At 34.3% G+C, this 15,443-nt stretch overlaps 1 protein-coding gene across 2 annotated transcripts in view; it reads left to right on the top strand.

Annotated features, from left to right (window-relative positions):
* TLL1 (tolloid like 1) overlaps nucleotides 1–15,443 on the top strand; it is a 168,762-nt gene that overhangs the window by 130,866 nt on the left and 22,453 nt on the right. For both annotated transcript variants that reach the window (XR_004968452.1, XM_036315138.1), the window contains exons 15-17: nucleotides 2,078–2,238; nucleotides 5,198–5,378; nucleotides 13,909–14,034. Coding sequence is in view for 1 of the 2 variants with exons in the window: in XM_036315138.1 (XP_036171031.1) it covers nucleotides 2,078–2,238; nucleotides 5,198–5,378; nucleotides 13,909–14,034 (468 nt within the window). In the remaining variant the exon portion in view is untranslated. The remainder of the gene's footprint in view (nucleotides 1–2,077; nucleotides 2,239–5,197; nucleotides 5,379–13,908; nucleotides 14,035–15,443) is intronic.

The raw sequence follows: 15,443 nt of genomic DNA, 5'->3' as shown, positions 1-15,443 counted from the left end.
CAGCTAATGTGAAACTGCCTGGCTTCTCATTTTAAAATCAGTCGTTTCCACCTTTGGTTACTAACCAGACCAATTGTCTGCCTACCTATGTACCTATCTACCTACCTACCTATTTATCTATCTATCTATCTATCTATCTATCTATCTATCTATCTATCTATCATCTATGTAACTATTTATTTCCGTTTTTATTTCTCTCTGAACCTATATTTTTATCCTCTTATCCATTCATCTATCACTTACTATTACATTTTCTTAAACATAATTTATGGTGTGTCTCCCTTATTGAACTGCAGAGTCCTGACTCTTAGTCATCTTTGTATTTCCAGCATCTAGCACAGTCAGACATAAAGCAGAAACTGAATACACCTTTTTAATAAAAGATTCATAAACAAAGACATTTTGTCATGTTTTCTGCATTTCCTCTGTAATTCTAAGATGAGATTTCTCGTACGGTGTTTTGTTGCGATGTCCTATGATCTCTTCCTTCAGAAGTTAAAGCTGACTCTTCCGTTTCCCCTGTTCCACACTGAAGGCCTCATGCTCGAGTAACAGACAAAATACATAAATTGATCTGCTTCCTCCATTCTGTTCCTCATTTTTTCCTCTCTGAAGATTTCTACCAAAATCATTTTCATAAAACTTGAGACATTTTATTATTATTCATGTTTATGTATGTATTGAGGCTATTTTTGTTTCCAACAAAAATGTAAGCTCCCTACACATGAACACCTTGTTCGCTATTGTATCTGTAACAGAGGACATAAAAAGTGGCAAAGGGGGCAGAATTATTTGTTTAATGAATAAATGCCACACCCCAGTGACCTATTTATAAAATCAAGGACTCTGTTTTTTCTTAAAAGTTTAAGCTTAAGATATATATATGTGTGTGTGTGTGTGTGTTTGTATATATATGTGTATATATGTGTATATATGTGTATGTGTGTGTATATAGATAGATAGATAGACAAAAATAGGTTTACAGTGTTCGTATGAAAAATAATGCAATAATAAAAAATAATATAAGAATAAACAGTTTCATATATTAGAACTGTAAACCTACTTTTGCCCCATCACACACACACACACACACACACACACACACACACACACACACACACACAAGGGCAATGAAAGCAGAGAACAGTTACTTTGGGTAACTCTTGACTCCCTAGCAATTATTTGTAAACCAAATACAATACATATTCTTTTCACTCAGCTTCCTCTTGGATTCCCTGATTTTTGCTGAACTCCCTCTCAGTGAGGAAGAATGGTAACATAAATAGTACGTCTTTTAAATAGCTCGTCCAAAAGGGAAAAAATACTTCTAATTGGATTTTTTTAATAATAGCTATGTTATATTTAGTATAGTTTATCTTGCTTGCTACACAAACAACTGTTGCCAAGAATTGCTTGTGTTGGGAAAAAAGAGTATAAAGAAATAACCAATTGATGGTGGTCTTATAGCATCAGACCCCATTGTGCTTTACCTGTACTTTTCATTGATTCTCACAACTACCATATGGTGTAGATATTATTATAGCCATTTAAGAGACAATGAGTCCTAGCTGATTTGGCTCAATGGATAGAACATCGGCCTGTGGACTGAAGGGTCCTGGGTTCGATTCCGGTCAAGGGCACATGCCCGGGTTGCAGGCTTAATCCCCAGGGTGGGGCGTGCAGGAGGCAGCCAGTCAATGATTCTCTCATCATTGATGTTTCTCTCTCTCTCTCTCCCTTTCCTTCCTCTCTGAAATCAATAAAATATATTTTTAAAAGAGACAAGGATGCAGACACCCAGTTTTCCTTATATTGATCACCCAACTTTAAGATGATCTAAAATCCTATAGTACAACCATACTTTACTTGGTTCCAACGCTACGAAATAGCAGTTTATAAGTGGGACTAGATGATTAAAATAGTTGTACTAAAGTCTAAGGAACAGAGACTGCAATGCTCTACATCTTGAAAAATCTGAAAGATGGTTGAAATTTAATGCTGAGATGTTGGGTTATCAATGGGAAGGTGATAAGATGACTTTGTTAAGGAAAAATGGTTTCCTTTTCTTTTCTTCTAGCGGCTTGTGGTGGACTTCTTACCAAACTTAATGGCACCATAACCACTCCAGGTTGGCCCAAGGAGTACCCTCCTAATAAAAACTGTGTGTGGCAAGTGGTTGCGCCAACTCAGTACAGAATTTCTGTGAAGTTTGAGTTTTTTGAATTGGAGGGCAATGAAGTAAGTGAATAACAAATATAATTTTTTTCTATTGTGTTTTTGGATTTCCTGAAGGCAAACTGATAAACTAAAAATGTAAGGAAAGAAAGAATGTATTTTGGTGGTACATGGTATAGATATTGTAGTCTTTCTAAAGAATTTTGAGAACATTAAGGTCAGCTTCATGTCACATGGACTTTTCTAAAACGAAAATAAACCAAAATCCACTGGTTGAGTCATAACAAAAATATTCTTTTGGGAGAAGGCAGTATATTTGACTTGTGGCAATGGATATGTTTTCATTACATAACTAGTATTTTATTATGAATTTGTTCCCTGTTCACAAATAAGGGAAGGTTAATACTTTACCCTTAATAAAAGGTAACTTTAGTTGATATTGTCTTTGATTTACAAAATTAATATTTTTAACCTCAATAAAAATGCACTTAATTGATGCTATCTTTCCTTTACAAAAACTTACTGTAGTGATGGTACAGTTTTCTGTCAGGTGACCACATTTAAACAAATGAAATGATTTATTTGAAAGGTGCTGCTGTGTGATTTTAAACCTCTCACCAATGGCTTCAAGGTAAAAAGAAGTTGCTGATTTTTGTGTTTCCTTAAAGGAAATTAAAGTCTGAAATGTGATTAACATTTTTATTTCAGAGAACTGTAGACTTCTAGGGCTCACTGGACATTTTGAGATCTTCTTTACATCATGTATACATTTTATGATGGGAAAGACCACAGTTTATATTCACAACATACTCTATCCACAGGGAACATTCTTTTCCTTTAGTCTTATCTGAAATGTAGAGGAAATTTGAATGACAAAAATAATTTTTATAGTATTTTTAGAAGAGCTTTCATATGAGTGACACTTTTTGAAAATGGGAATCTCCCTACCAGGGCTATAGTTTGATATGAACTTTATGTTGAATGACTTCTATTCTTTCAGTTTTCCCTAAAGCTATTGGTTGTGGCAGATAGGATGTTTTGATTCATTCATTGATAAATGTTCCTAAGAAGGCTAGAAGTTTATATTCAGGAGGAAGCGGGGATGGTTTGGGGGTGGTGGCTCTAAGTAAATGGAGATTTGTGTTCGAAAAGCATTTTTCTCATGGTAATGGTCTTTATTCATGGAAAACCCATTCAGACTCAGTAACATATCTTAGAGTCTTAAACATATAATGATGTCCCTGTGTGGAAGGATGTTACAAAATTCTGTGTATTTTCATAGTTGGATGTCTTAAGTATTTAAAACAAAGGCATGCGCAAAAACCTGACTGTATAGAATACTGAGTTTAGCTAAAACGTAGTTATTTTATTCATTAAATGGATTTCCAAAAGGAAAGTCGATGTCAAACACCTTTGGCCTTGGTTACATTCTCCTATCCAATGTCAGAGGCCTCTCTAAACAAAAGTTGCAGCTGTAACAAAGTAGATAGAAAAAATATTTCATTTTTTCTAGCAATATCTTGCTAATTTATCACCTAATTAAAACCCAAGAACTGGTAATTTGGGTTGACATATTACAAGGTACAGACCATACCCCAGGGTTCAATCCTATGTGTTGCTAATTACACATTTTTGTAATAAGGTCATTCATGCCAGATGTGTTCTTCAATGTGCCCTGTCGAAACTTTAGAATTGTATGATGGAAACATCTGTTAGTGGCCATAAGATTGCTTAAGAATACCTGGCATTCACTTAGCTTCTGCCACTTTGGTGGTGTTTGTATATTACATATAAATTCTATCTCTTTTTAGTATAAATGTCTGCCTCCATCTCACTGTATAGAATTATGTTGTTTGTAGTCCTGCAGCAATGCTGCCGAGCAACTCAAAGAAATTAAGAAACATCAGTTTGGTCCTGGCTGGTTTGGCACAATGGGTAGAGCATTGGCCTGCAGACTGAAGGGTCCCGGGTTTGATTTTGGTCAAAGGCACATGCCAGAGTTATGGGCTCGATCCCCAGTCCGGGGTGTGCAGGAGGCAGCCGGTCAGTGATTCTCTCTTATTGATGTTTCTATCTCTCTCTCCCTTTCCCTTCCTCTCTGAAATGAATAAAAATATTTTTTTAAAAAAAGAAATATCAGTTTGTTTGATAAGTTTGAAAGGCAAAGGATCTTTTTTATTATATACCAGTGTCTTACTTTGAAATTTCCTAATGGTGTTGTTCTGGTTAGAATGAAGTTTCTGGGAGGCAGCTCTGGACCAAGCCAAATTCCATGTTATCAATCACCACACTGCAATGTATAAGATGTATAAGTTTGGGCAAGTTATATAAAATTTATGAGCCTCAGGTTCCTCATCTTTACAATAGAAAAGATCATGTCTATTGCTAATGGTTACTTCATGGACTAAATTTCATGTAGCTGTTGTCAGCATTGAATAAGATGGTAAATGACAAATTTTTTCACAGTTCCTAGTGAAAACTTAAATATTTGAACATTTAAAAAGATATATAAGATATACGCTATAAATATATATAAACAAGCACACATTTCTGTCTCATAGTTGGGCCCTTTCCTTGATTTTTTTGGTTACCTATCAATTCCAATTTAATGGAAAATACAGCATAGGAAATATAGTCAATAATATTGTAATAACCAAATATGGTGGCAGTGGATACTTGAAATATTGGGAGGACCACTTTGTAAAGTATATGATTATCTAACCACTATGCTGTGCACCTGAAACTAATATAAAATAATACTGAATATCAACTGTAATTGAAAAATAAAATTAGGGCGGGGGCGTAAGAGGTCAACCGAAGGACTTGTATGCATGCATATAAGCATAACCAATGGACATAAGACACTAGGGAGACTGGGGGATTGTCAAGGGGGGGGGGGAGACATATGTCATACTCTTTGTAATACTTTAAGCAATAAAAAAAAAGGAAATTAAAAAAAAATGTCAGTTATCTGATACTTCCAAATCTTGTGACTATAATGACCATGTGTGTTTTTTACTAGGTTTGCAAATACGATTATGTGGAGATTTGGAGTGGCCTTTCCTCTGATTCTAAATTGCATGGCAAATTTTGTGGTGCTGAAGTACCTGAAGTGATCACATCCCAGTTCAACAACATGAGAATTGAGTTCAAATCTGACAACACTGTATCAAAGAAGGGCTTCAAAGCGCATTTCTTCTCAGGTATCAGTATTCACAAGCTGCATGTGCATATCACACATTTTCAAGGTGGATTGGCTTAAATAATGATGTTACCTATTCCATGAAAGTAACTTGGAGGTACAGAGAATGCATGAACATGTATCCTATGATGAACAGTTTTTGGATTTGTTAATAATAGGTGCCCTATTGAAATGTAGCTCTCAAACACTTAGATATTATATAAACTAATAAAATATGGTGAAGGCTGGTATAAGTAATACAAAATTACTATAATAGTATTTTCATACAGTGACTTCACTCTTTACAAGTGGATGGGGATAATAATACCAAACTTCCAAAAACTGTCAGACCTTTTCAAAATAATTTATCTTTGTTTTTAGAATATGTGGTCTCATTTTAGAAACCTATTTTTCAATTCTTACTATTTAGCAATATACTTCTTTTATTATTTATATGTATCCTTCTTATTAGTTGATATTAAAATCACATTTTGCCTCATCACCATAGAAGTGATTGCAAGAAGAGACTTAGAACTAAGGAAATTATCATTTTACCAAAAACAATGTATTAGTAGACATATTTAGCATTTGACACTTCTGTGTTTGGAATTTAAGTTTAATGAACTCACAGTAAAATTTCTCTTTTTTAAAAAATATATTTATTGATTTCAGAGAGGAAGGGAAGAAGGAGAGAGAGATAGAAACATCAATGATGTGAGAGAATCATTGATTGGCTGCCTCCTGCACACCCCATACTGGGGATGGAGCCCGCAACCCAGGCATGTGTCCTTGGCTGGAATCGTACCTGGGACCCTTCAGTCCGCAGGCTGGCGTTCTATCCACTGAGCCAAGCTGGCTAGGGCTAAAATTTCTCTCTTAAAGAGCTGAAATTTGATAAAAGGTTCCCAAGTTTTAAGAACATATATAGAAACATCAGTAAAATTACTTTAGTTTCCCATTTCATACCTGATAGAAATATTATTATGAAATTTTAAAGCTAGATAAAATTGTAATAAACCTTAGTATAGCAATCTGTTCTGCCTTTCAGACTGGGAAGCAATTTACAGCAACTGAATTCCAATTATATTTTAATATTAGGTAATTTGGATTGAGTTAATTCAAAGTCCATTTATTCCAGTCCCCATGTGTTTAAAATTAATGAGATTTACAATAGCAATGATTTGTTTGGAGTCTTCAGTGTAATTGAAGTTAATGGTTCACAAGCTCCATTGAGCTTCAAGTCATACACAAAAGTACATTCAAAATACAATGGATTTGATTCCCTTGTTCTCATTCTCTTCCTTCCCCCAGATTTAATTGCCTTTTAAAAATTGTTCTGAGGCATTCATTTAAGATTTATGTTATTCAAAGTAGACTTTTAATATCCTATTTCAATGAAAAAAGACTTCCTTAGTTTTCGCTATTTTAAAAATATCATGGATGCTGCAAACTTCAGGTTTCCAGTCATTAGAGATAAGGCTTCTTATCTTACTTAGAGCCACCAAATTATTCATTTTAAAAATTGAAATTATAAAATAAATACATTTGGTAATCATATTAATATTATTCAGGATCCCTCTCACATTAAATTAGTTATTCATTTTATTTAATAATGCTTTTTTAAAAGGTACATGTTATGTATACTGGTGACAAAGCACAATTAAATTTAAAGTTATCAGAATATTTAAAACTTACGCTCTGATACTTTTGGCCAGGAAAAACTTTCCTAATCATAAAGACAGATTTTTTGTTTATGTCTTTAGAACAGTACTATTGAAATATAAGACATACTACTTTAATTCTTATAATAGAGATATGAGTGCACGTACAAAAGATGCTGTTCTCAGCACATCACAAACATAGTCTTTATTCCAGTTTCTATGTAGTCATATAATTGTAAAATTATCTGAGTACCTTAGTACTAAAGCTCATAATAGTTAATTTGCTGTAAATCACATTTACTAACACAGATGACTTTAAGAAATTATCTCTGTTTTTAGTATTTATCAGTGATGTATTTTAAAATTATAAGTCAACTAGGTGACAACACTTCATTTTGATAGAGTCTAGCCTAAATTGTTTGATGGCGTGTTGGTAGTGAAGTACGCTGAACAATGAAGTTCAAGGGGAAGTTGAACCCCAAGCCGTCAGATAGCTGCCATTTTGAGAACTTTCTATGCAGACACACATTACCTTTCATAATCACAATAAGGCTGTGACATTCTCATTGTCATATTCATTTGACAGATAAAGCAGCTTAGTGTCACAGAGCATGGAAACCCACCGTTTTTCCTGGTTTGTCTCAACTATAAGAGCTGACCATGCCCTTTGCAAATGGCGTTAGTTACATGTTACACTGAACATATTTGTGACCCAAAAAATCACCAGATACACTTTTCACCCTTTTATAGATTTTATTTTGTAAAGTCCAAGATAATTATCATTGAGTATAAACTTTCAGTATTTTTTTTTTCTTTTTGATGTATTGAAAAGCCTTGGCATTTGTCAGATTCATATTTAAAATACTGTGGCTCTCCGGATAAGTAAGTAGATCTATTTCACATTTAAGTTTCTGGGGAATATGTCTGCTTAGGAAAAGGGAAGATAAAAGCATTATATTTGTAGTAAAGAGCTGGTGTGGTGCTATCAAGAAATGCTAACTAATAAGGACTTGTTACTTAATGTCCTAATTATGATCATCTACTTAATGTCCTAATTATGATCATCTCACAAAATCAGAATTTACAAAAGATCACCCATTTTAATAGATAGGTGCTACTCACATTGAAATTATTGTTTGAGTTTTAATAATGCTTCAAGTATAATAATAGATAGCCATGTATTAATTTAATGATAAAGATAACCTAATGATTCCATGTGTAAATAGTTATCTACAATAAAATATGAATGGAAAACTCGGTAGAAAACTATCTGTGCATTATGCACACGGCCAAGATGTGAGTGGGAGTAACCCTGAGACTGCTATGCAAAAATACCAGGAACATTTATATTAAGATGGAGAGTTGGTGCATTATAGTTCTTCCCCAAGTTTTCTCAGTTTTCATTAGATTGAAATCTAAAAATAACTTTAGGAGAAAAACACATCTCATGTCTCTCCCTACCTGGTGCCCAAAATATCTCTAGGCTTGCACACGTTCCCTACTACACTTTGATCATTGAGAGTTAAGAAAATTTAAAATTCATCTATTTATTGATTAGTTAATAAATAGTAATACAAGTTAATATTAATATGTACTTTCAGTTAAATTTTATAATTTTAATTTGATTAGTTAATTTGTAATATTTATCTTACTACAGACAATTGAATAAATATTACTCTAGTGTATCTGTTAATCAAGAGATATTTTATAAAGACAGTCTTTTTTTAAATATTTTTATTGATTTCAAAGAGGAAGGGAGAGGGATAGAGAGATAGAAACATCAATGATGAGAGAGAATCATTGATTGGCTGCCTCCTGCCCACCCTACTTTGGGGGAGGGGTGGGATTGATCCCGCAACCCAGGCATGTGTCCTTGGCTGGAATCGAACCTGGGACCCTTTCGTTTACAGGCCGACACTCTATCCCAGTGATGGCAAACCTTTTGAGCTCGGCGTGTCAGCATTTTGAAAAACCCTAACTTTGGTGCCGTGTCACATATAGAAATTTTTTGATATTTGCAACCGTAGTAAAACAAAGACTTATATTTTTGACATTTATTTTATATACTTAAATGCCATTTAACAAAGAAAAATCAACCAAAAAAATGAGTTTGCGTGTCACCTCTGACACGCATGTCATAGCTTCGCCATCACTGCTATCCACTGAGCCAAACCAGCTAGGGCTGAAGACTTAGTCTTAAATGGTTCTGTTTGTAACCAGTGTTCTAAAAATTTCAGAGGTGGTTATGAATTTATGAAAACATAATGAGTAATATACCATGTCCAACTATTTTTTCAAATTCTTTTTCTAAGAACAATTATCAAAGGAGCCAATAAAAAGAAGAAACAATATTTGACAATAGGTGATTCCATATTATGTGAAGAGGAAAGCTATTTAGAGTCAATAATAGCTTTCTTTCTGCTGTGATGCATCAAGGAAAAAGACAAGGAAATGTTTTTTAGGTTTTTAATGTACAGTATACAATGAAAATATTTATAATCATACAGAGATGTTAGTTATTTTTGCACATAACCTTTCATTTTAAAAGCACTGTATAGGCCTGGGAAATGGAAGAATGACTCTATGAACTTATTAGCAATCATTAATATAAATTTCCTGTCATGTCTATGTTCATAAAATTAAGAAACCATCACATAAGAATTCTGATTTAATATTTTAAAGTATTTAGTATTTGAAGAATAAACCTCATTTAAAAGCAATCCTCCTCACGGGTAACTTTAATGGGAATATAATCTGTTACTGATGGACGTAGTAACTTGCTTTGTGAAACAAATAGAATACATCCCAGATTTCCTGACTCCCAGGTTGTGTCTGTAGTAAATAAAGGAGTCAGATAAAATGACTTGTGCAGTTATTCTATCGCTAAACTGAAGTGGTTTAAACTGATATGCTCCTCACCCTATTCATCTTTCACCATATACAGACTTTTCTTTACATTGTTCCTCCTATACATTATTTCTGTCATGGAATGGTCATCGATATTTTAGAAGAAATTCAACCCAATTTTATTCTAACAAAACTTTATTGGTGTGCTTAATTTCAAATGGGAACATAAAACTTTCCTATGATTTTGAATTCTGTTATAAGTTTTTATTATTAATGATATTTAAATATTTGCATATCTTAGAAAGCATAAATTGTCTCTGTCATAGCTCATAGCTTAGTAGTGCTTTTCTGAAGGTGATTATTTATTCAATAGTTTTGTGCTAAAATCTATGTATGCGATGTCTGTGTGTACACATGCATGGGAGTGTGTGTGCACCAGTGTGCATGGGTCTGTTTATATTTGAGCATTTATTGGGAGTTTACTGCTCTTATACAGAATGTTTCTGTTGTGGTGCATGGACCCTTCTTTTTCCTACAGACAAAGAAGCTTTCTGCAAAGAGAAAATTTTTATTTTTGAATCTTGCAAGAACTTGATACAGGTTGCCACTTCAGTTCCATCCAGTAGGTATTATTCTTAGACTGATGGCCTCTGATAGTCTCAGAGATGCTCTGCAGGCCTCTGTGGGGAAATGCCACCTGCTCTGCCTCGTATAATGGGCCTGTCCTTCATCTAACATGAAAGAATGGAAAGTAGATATGTCCATTCCAATGAAGGAGGCTCATTCCATCTGCAAAAAATAAATGTTTTTATTTCTACTCAATAAAACATTTATTTCTCTCACTAATAGAAAAACTATTTAAAAAATTTTGTGCCTACAGTATGAAAATGCTAGAAAATTTCAAATTAATTATTGATCAAATTCTCAATGACTAAGTTTATTATACAAACATTCTGAGAAATATTTAAAATGCTGCCCCTTTCTTGGTTCTCTCCTTTGGATTTTCATTGTTCAAAATATTTGTAATTTGTGTCCTAAGAGAAGAAATGGGAAAACAGTGAAAACATAATTGTGTTTGCTAATAGCTTCCCGCCCTTCCCCACCCCCACCCCCCACCCCGCCCTGGTTTGATGACCTTTCATGCATAAGAAATCCAGAATATACTTGTGGAATTAGGTATTTTATATTGTTGGTATTTCTCATCAACATAGATATTCTGAAATTACATCCACTTTCTTTATAATAGTGTATTTACTTCTATTCAAACAAATGTGTGTGTGTTTTAATAACCTCACCATGTTTACTACTTCATAGACAACTTGAAATATTAAGTTAAATACCTTTATCTGAATGATGTAAGACATCGGGATAATTTTAAGTGTTTCAATGTTTACTGAAATTTTCTCTTTTCATATGAACATTTGACTCATGGGGGCACAGTTTTATACGCTACTTTGCTGGGCATGATGACTCCTCTGCGGCTGTTAGTTACTGTTTTGATTAGTCCACTTTTGAATTTAAGCTAAACGTTATATTAATCCATACATATATTCTAGCATATATCCTTAATTTTATGTAACATTGATTATATTGATTGACATTAGATGTTGGGACAAAGGTAGGAAACACCAACCAATGGGGAAACTAAAATGTAATAGATACTTAGACAATAATGAATATATAAAATCTTTTTTCTTTCTCCTCCTTCTGCTCTTCCTCCTTTTCCTCATTCCTCTAAAAGTTATTTTTAAATTATTATTTTTCAATCACAACAGACATATGAATAATTGGCTATGAAGTACCACTATTCTAGTTTGATTGGTTTTACTTTCAACATTATTTCGCTTTAGTTATCATTACCACAGGTCAGATTATATTCTATCAACTCTGAAGAAAAAATCCTCCTTAGAAATATAACCTAGTGACGAGATTTCCACCAGAATGAAGCTTCAATGTTAGAAATATTTATTTTGTGTTAGAATTATCTTCATGATGAAATGACTATGGATTTAAAAACTCAGCAATAATAGCTTGTGTTTATTCATTTTTTAATTATAACAGTTTTATATCTTCTGTATAGCTATTCAAACAGATTCAGATAAAAGGAGGATTCAGGCAATGCTTACAGTTGTTAGATTTTCAACCATCTCTCAAGTCTGGTTGACCTATAGTACAACTACAGTTCGCTCTGTCAGATTTACTTTAAGTATAACAAGCTATCATTATATAAACATTTTCAATGGAAATATGTGTCTATTGCAGAGTAAGAAACTCTGGCACCAGAAAATTTTATATTGGCTCTTTCCACTTAACAAACATGAAGTGTATTCTATATCCACTCATGAGAGAGTGAGGGATCTTAAGAGCCTCTGGAAAGGTACATAAAAACAATAAATTTAGAACATTTACTGCTTGACTGTCTAAATTAGAAAATGTAGGTAGCTGCCACCATGGTGGCAGGAAGTATGATTTGCCATCCACCTGTTTTGCATTAATCATTAATAACTCAAACTATAATTTTCACTATTGATGCAAATAAGGGAGTAGGGATTCCAAATTATTATAAATTTCTCAAATTAATTTTACCAGGCTCATTTTCTATTAAATTCTAATTTCTATACATATTGGTGTTTGATGCTAGGCAATTTTCCTTATTCTATAATTTGAATGTGTTTCTTTATTCTCCATAGTAAATATTAAAAGTGTAAGAAACTGTTAACGATAGGTAGAATACACATAAATCATAGAGATAGTGATTCTGATAATGTTCTTTAAAACTTTGGGACTGCCTGCTTCTATCTGGAATATTCTGATATTACCAATGAATATATGCCAGGAGCCGTGTGGACTCTGCCATGCAATCAGTCTCCAAAAGGGGAAAAATAGATGTATCTTTAAAAATCACTCTCAGATACTTGGACAAAAACATCTTTCTTAAACCCATCTTCATAGAGGGAATAGTGATTTGATAAAAATGTACATATAGTATTTGCTATTTGTGACCTACCATGAGCTCACAAATTCCCTTTAGGAAAACCAGTTGACAGTGTAAATTACGAATTCAGCCTAACTCCTGATACGACTTCATGGGTCCCTTTTGTTCTCTGTGGTGTGGGAGTGATGACAGTGTGAGTGGCATGTCATCATATATGTGTGTCATGAGCAATCTGTCGACTTTGACAGACAAGCCAGCCGTGGACTAAGAGCTGAGGGACATGATGTGGTGCTGATGGTGCCTCTGCCTGGATTGACTGCCTGCCACTCTAGTTTGGCTTTTGTTCCTGTAGTGCATTTGTTGGCTGTTTCTCAAAGCTCATATTTCCCATTCTAACCTTTGCTTCTAGCACAATAAAAGCCCTTTTAAGGAATTACTTATTAATAAACTAGGCTGCTGGAGTAGATTTTTAAAATAGATATAAATTAGCTTTCTTCTTTAGGATAGTCTGTTGATGCCTTTTTCTGTCTTAGAATATTATGAAATGTCCGGATTCATCAATACTTAGCCTAACTGCAATGTTAATGAAAAAAATCAACTAGAGTAGTTACACTAACTAATTTTTCAAGTGATTATACACAAATCTTGGAGCCTTGTTTAGCCTCTATCTAAACACCATGGTTAATATATTGAAGAATTTCTCTCTACTTTAATGCCATATCTTGCATTTATTCAAACTACTCACAGTTTTACATTTATTTTTAAATATTGACTGTAAATGTTCAGAATTAGTTGTAAAAAGATCTGTTCTTTCTCTATGTCCTACTCAAAACTTTTACTTCAGGAATGAAAGAGGACTACAAGTTCTCATCCTGGCACAAATGGTCTTGGACACTCAATTCATGGTACAAGGCGCCAAGCTAAACAAGGACTGGATAGAACTAAGATTTGTTTTGTTTTTGTTTTTTTGTCCTTTTTTTCTGTTGGGAACAGGGTAAGCTGTGGCTTAGTTTACCCTTTGCCTGTGTTAACCGCAACTAAATGATTGTTCTTTGATATTCTTTGTTTTTAAAGCTACTTACTAAACTATGGGGCTATCTCTTTGCTAGACAAAGACGAATGCTCAAAGGATAACGGTGGGTGTCAACATGAATGTGTCAACACGGTGGGAAGCTACGTGTGTCAGTGCAGGAATGGATTTGTGCTGCATGAAAATAAACACGACTGCAAGGAAGGTATGAAGGGAGTGTTCTTTTTTTTAAAAAATCTTAATTGTTGAAAATATTATATGTCTCCTTTTCTTCCCCCACTGACCTCCCTCAACCCGCCCCTGTCCCCTGCCCCAAGCCTTCACCACCCTATTATCTATGTCCATGGGTTTTGCATATATGTATACTCGTATACATGGTCTTTGGTTGATTAACTCCCACCCACCCACCCTCCCCTGTCTTCCCTCCGAGATTCCACACTCTATTCAATGCTTCTGATTTCAGGAGTGTTCTTTTCTTGACAGCAGCTAGAATTTTAGGCCGTTCGGGTAAAACACTGCTTCCAGGTAGAGTTCTTTGTATCAGTGAGTGATATCACTTTCGAGTGTTCAAATGTCATATATATACATACACACACACACACACACACACACACACACACACACACTCACATGCAGTGGTCCAAGATCCAAGGCAAACTATTGGAAACCTCATATTACCTAAAGAGTCTGCACTTCACACATGGGTAGAATTAGAATAACTTTGTATAACAGACATAGTTGCTGCTATGATGCCATCTGGCAGCCAGAAAAGGACCACGTTATCCCCAGGTTTTCATTGGACAGACCTTTTGACAGTCTACATATTTAAGCTGAGTTTCTGCTAAAGGCTTTGCATTTGGTTTAGTTTCCCTCCCCAAAATATCTCATATATGTGCCATATGAGTGATGCCACTTTAAATACCAGGAGAGTCAAACTCAGATGCCTACCAGACAGAAAGCATTTGAAAATGGAGATACTGTGCCATTTAAAGTTTTAAGTCTTGGTTTTAGCAAAAGGAAGAAAGGGAGAAGGAAGGAAGGAAGAAAGGAAGGAAGGAAGGAAGGAAGGAAGGAAGGAAGGAAGGAAGGAAGGAAGGAAACATACTAGTAGCACAACAGTAGCCTACCAGTTTTGGACCCCAGACCTTACAATATTTCAATATTTTATAAAAACAATGATACCCAATATGAGCTAGATAGGCACAAGAAATATTTATTCAGTTTTTTACTTCTTCTAAATACATATTCCGTGTGCCCATCTAGCTCATGTTGGCTATCATTGTTGCTGAGGGTCTGCTCCTGAATTTTCTACTTAACTTGGATTTATGCCTATTTTGAAAGAATTACTAAGGCAGATTTTATAGCTTGTGTCATTAGCACATGTGGATTGGTAGGTACCTGTCTAGAACCACAGTTAGATATCAACTGTTTGTATGCACATTCAAATAGTATCGTGAAATGACCCTTGTTCCATTCAGTTCTATTCTAATATGGTCATGAGTCAAGAGTTTATTTTTCTCCCCATGTTTTCATTGAGCTACTGACATGACCCAGAATCATAGGCAAGCAAGATTTTCACCTCTTTTCCCTTTCATGTGTGAATGCAGAACCCTA

Source organism: Myotis myotis, unplaced genomic scaffold, assembly GCF_014108235.1.
Source record: "Myotis myotis isolate mMyoMyo1 unplaced genomic scaffold, mMyoMyo1.p scaffold_m19_p_6, whole genome shotgun sequence".
In the NCBI taxonomy this organism is placed as follows: Eukaryota; Metazoa; Chordata; class Mammalia; order Chiroptera; family Vespertilionidae; genus Myotis; species Myotis myotis.
The sequence above is the reverse complement of the archived record's forward strand: the minus strand, read 5'-3'. Positions and strand labels throughout refer to the sequence as shown.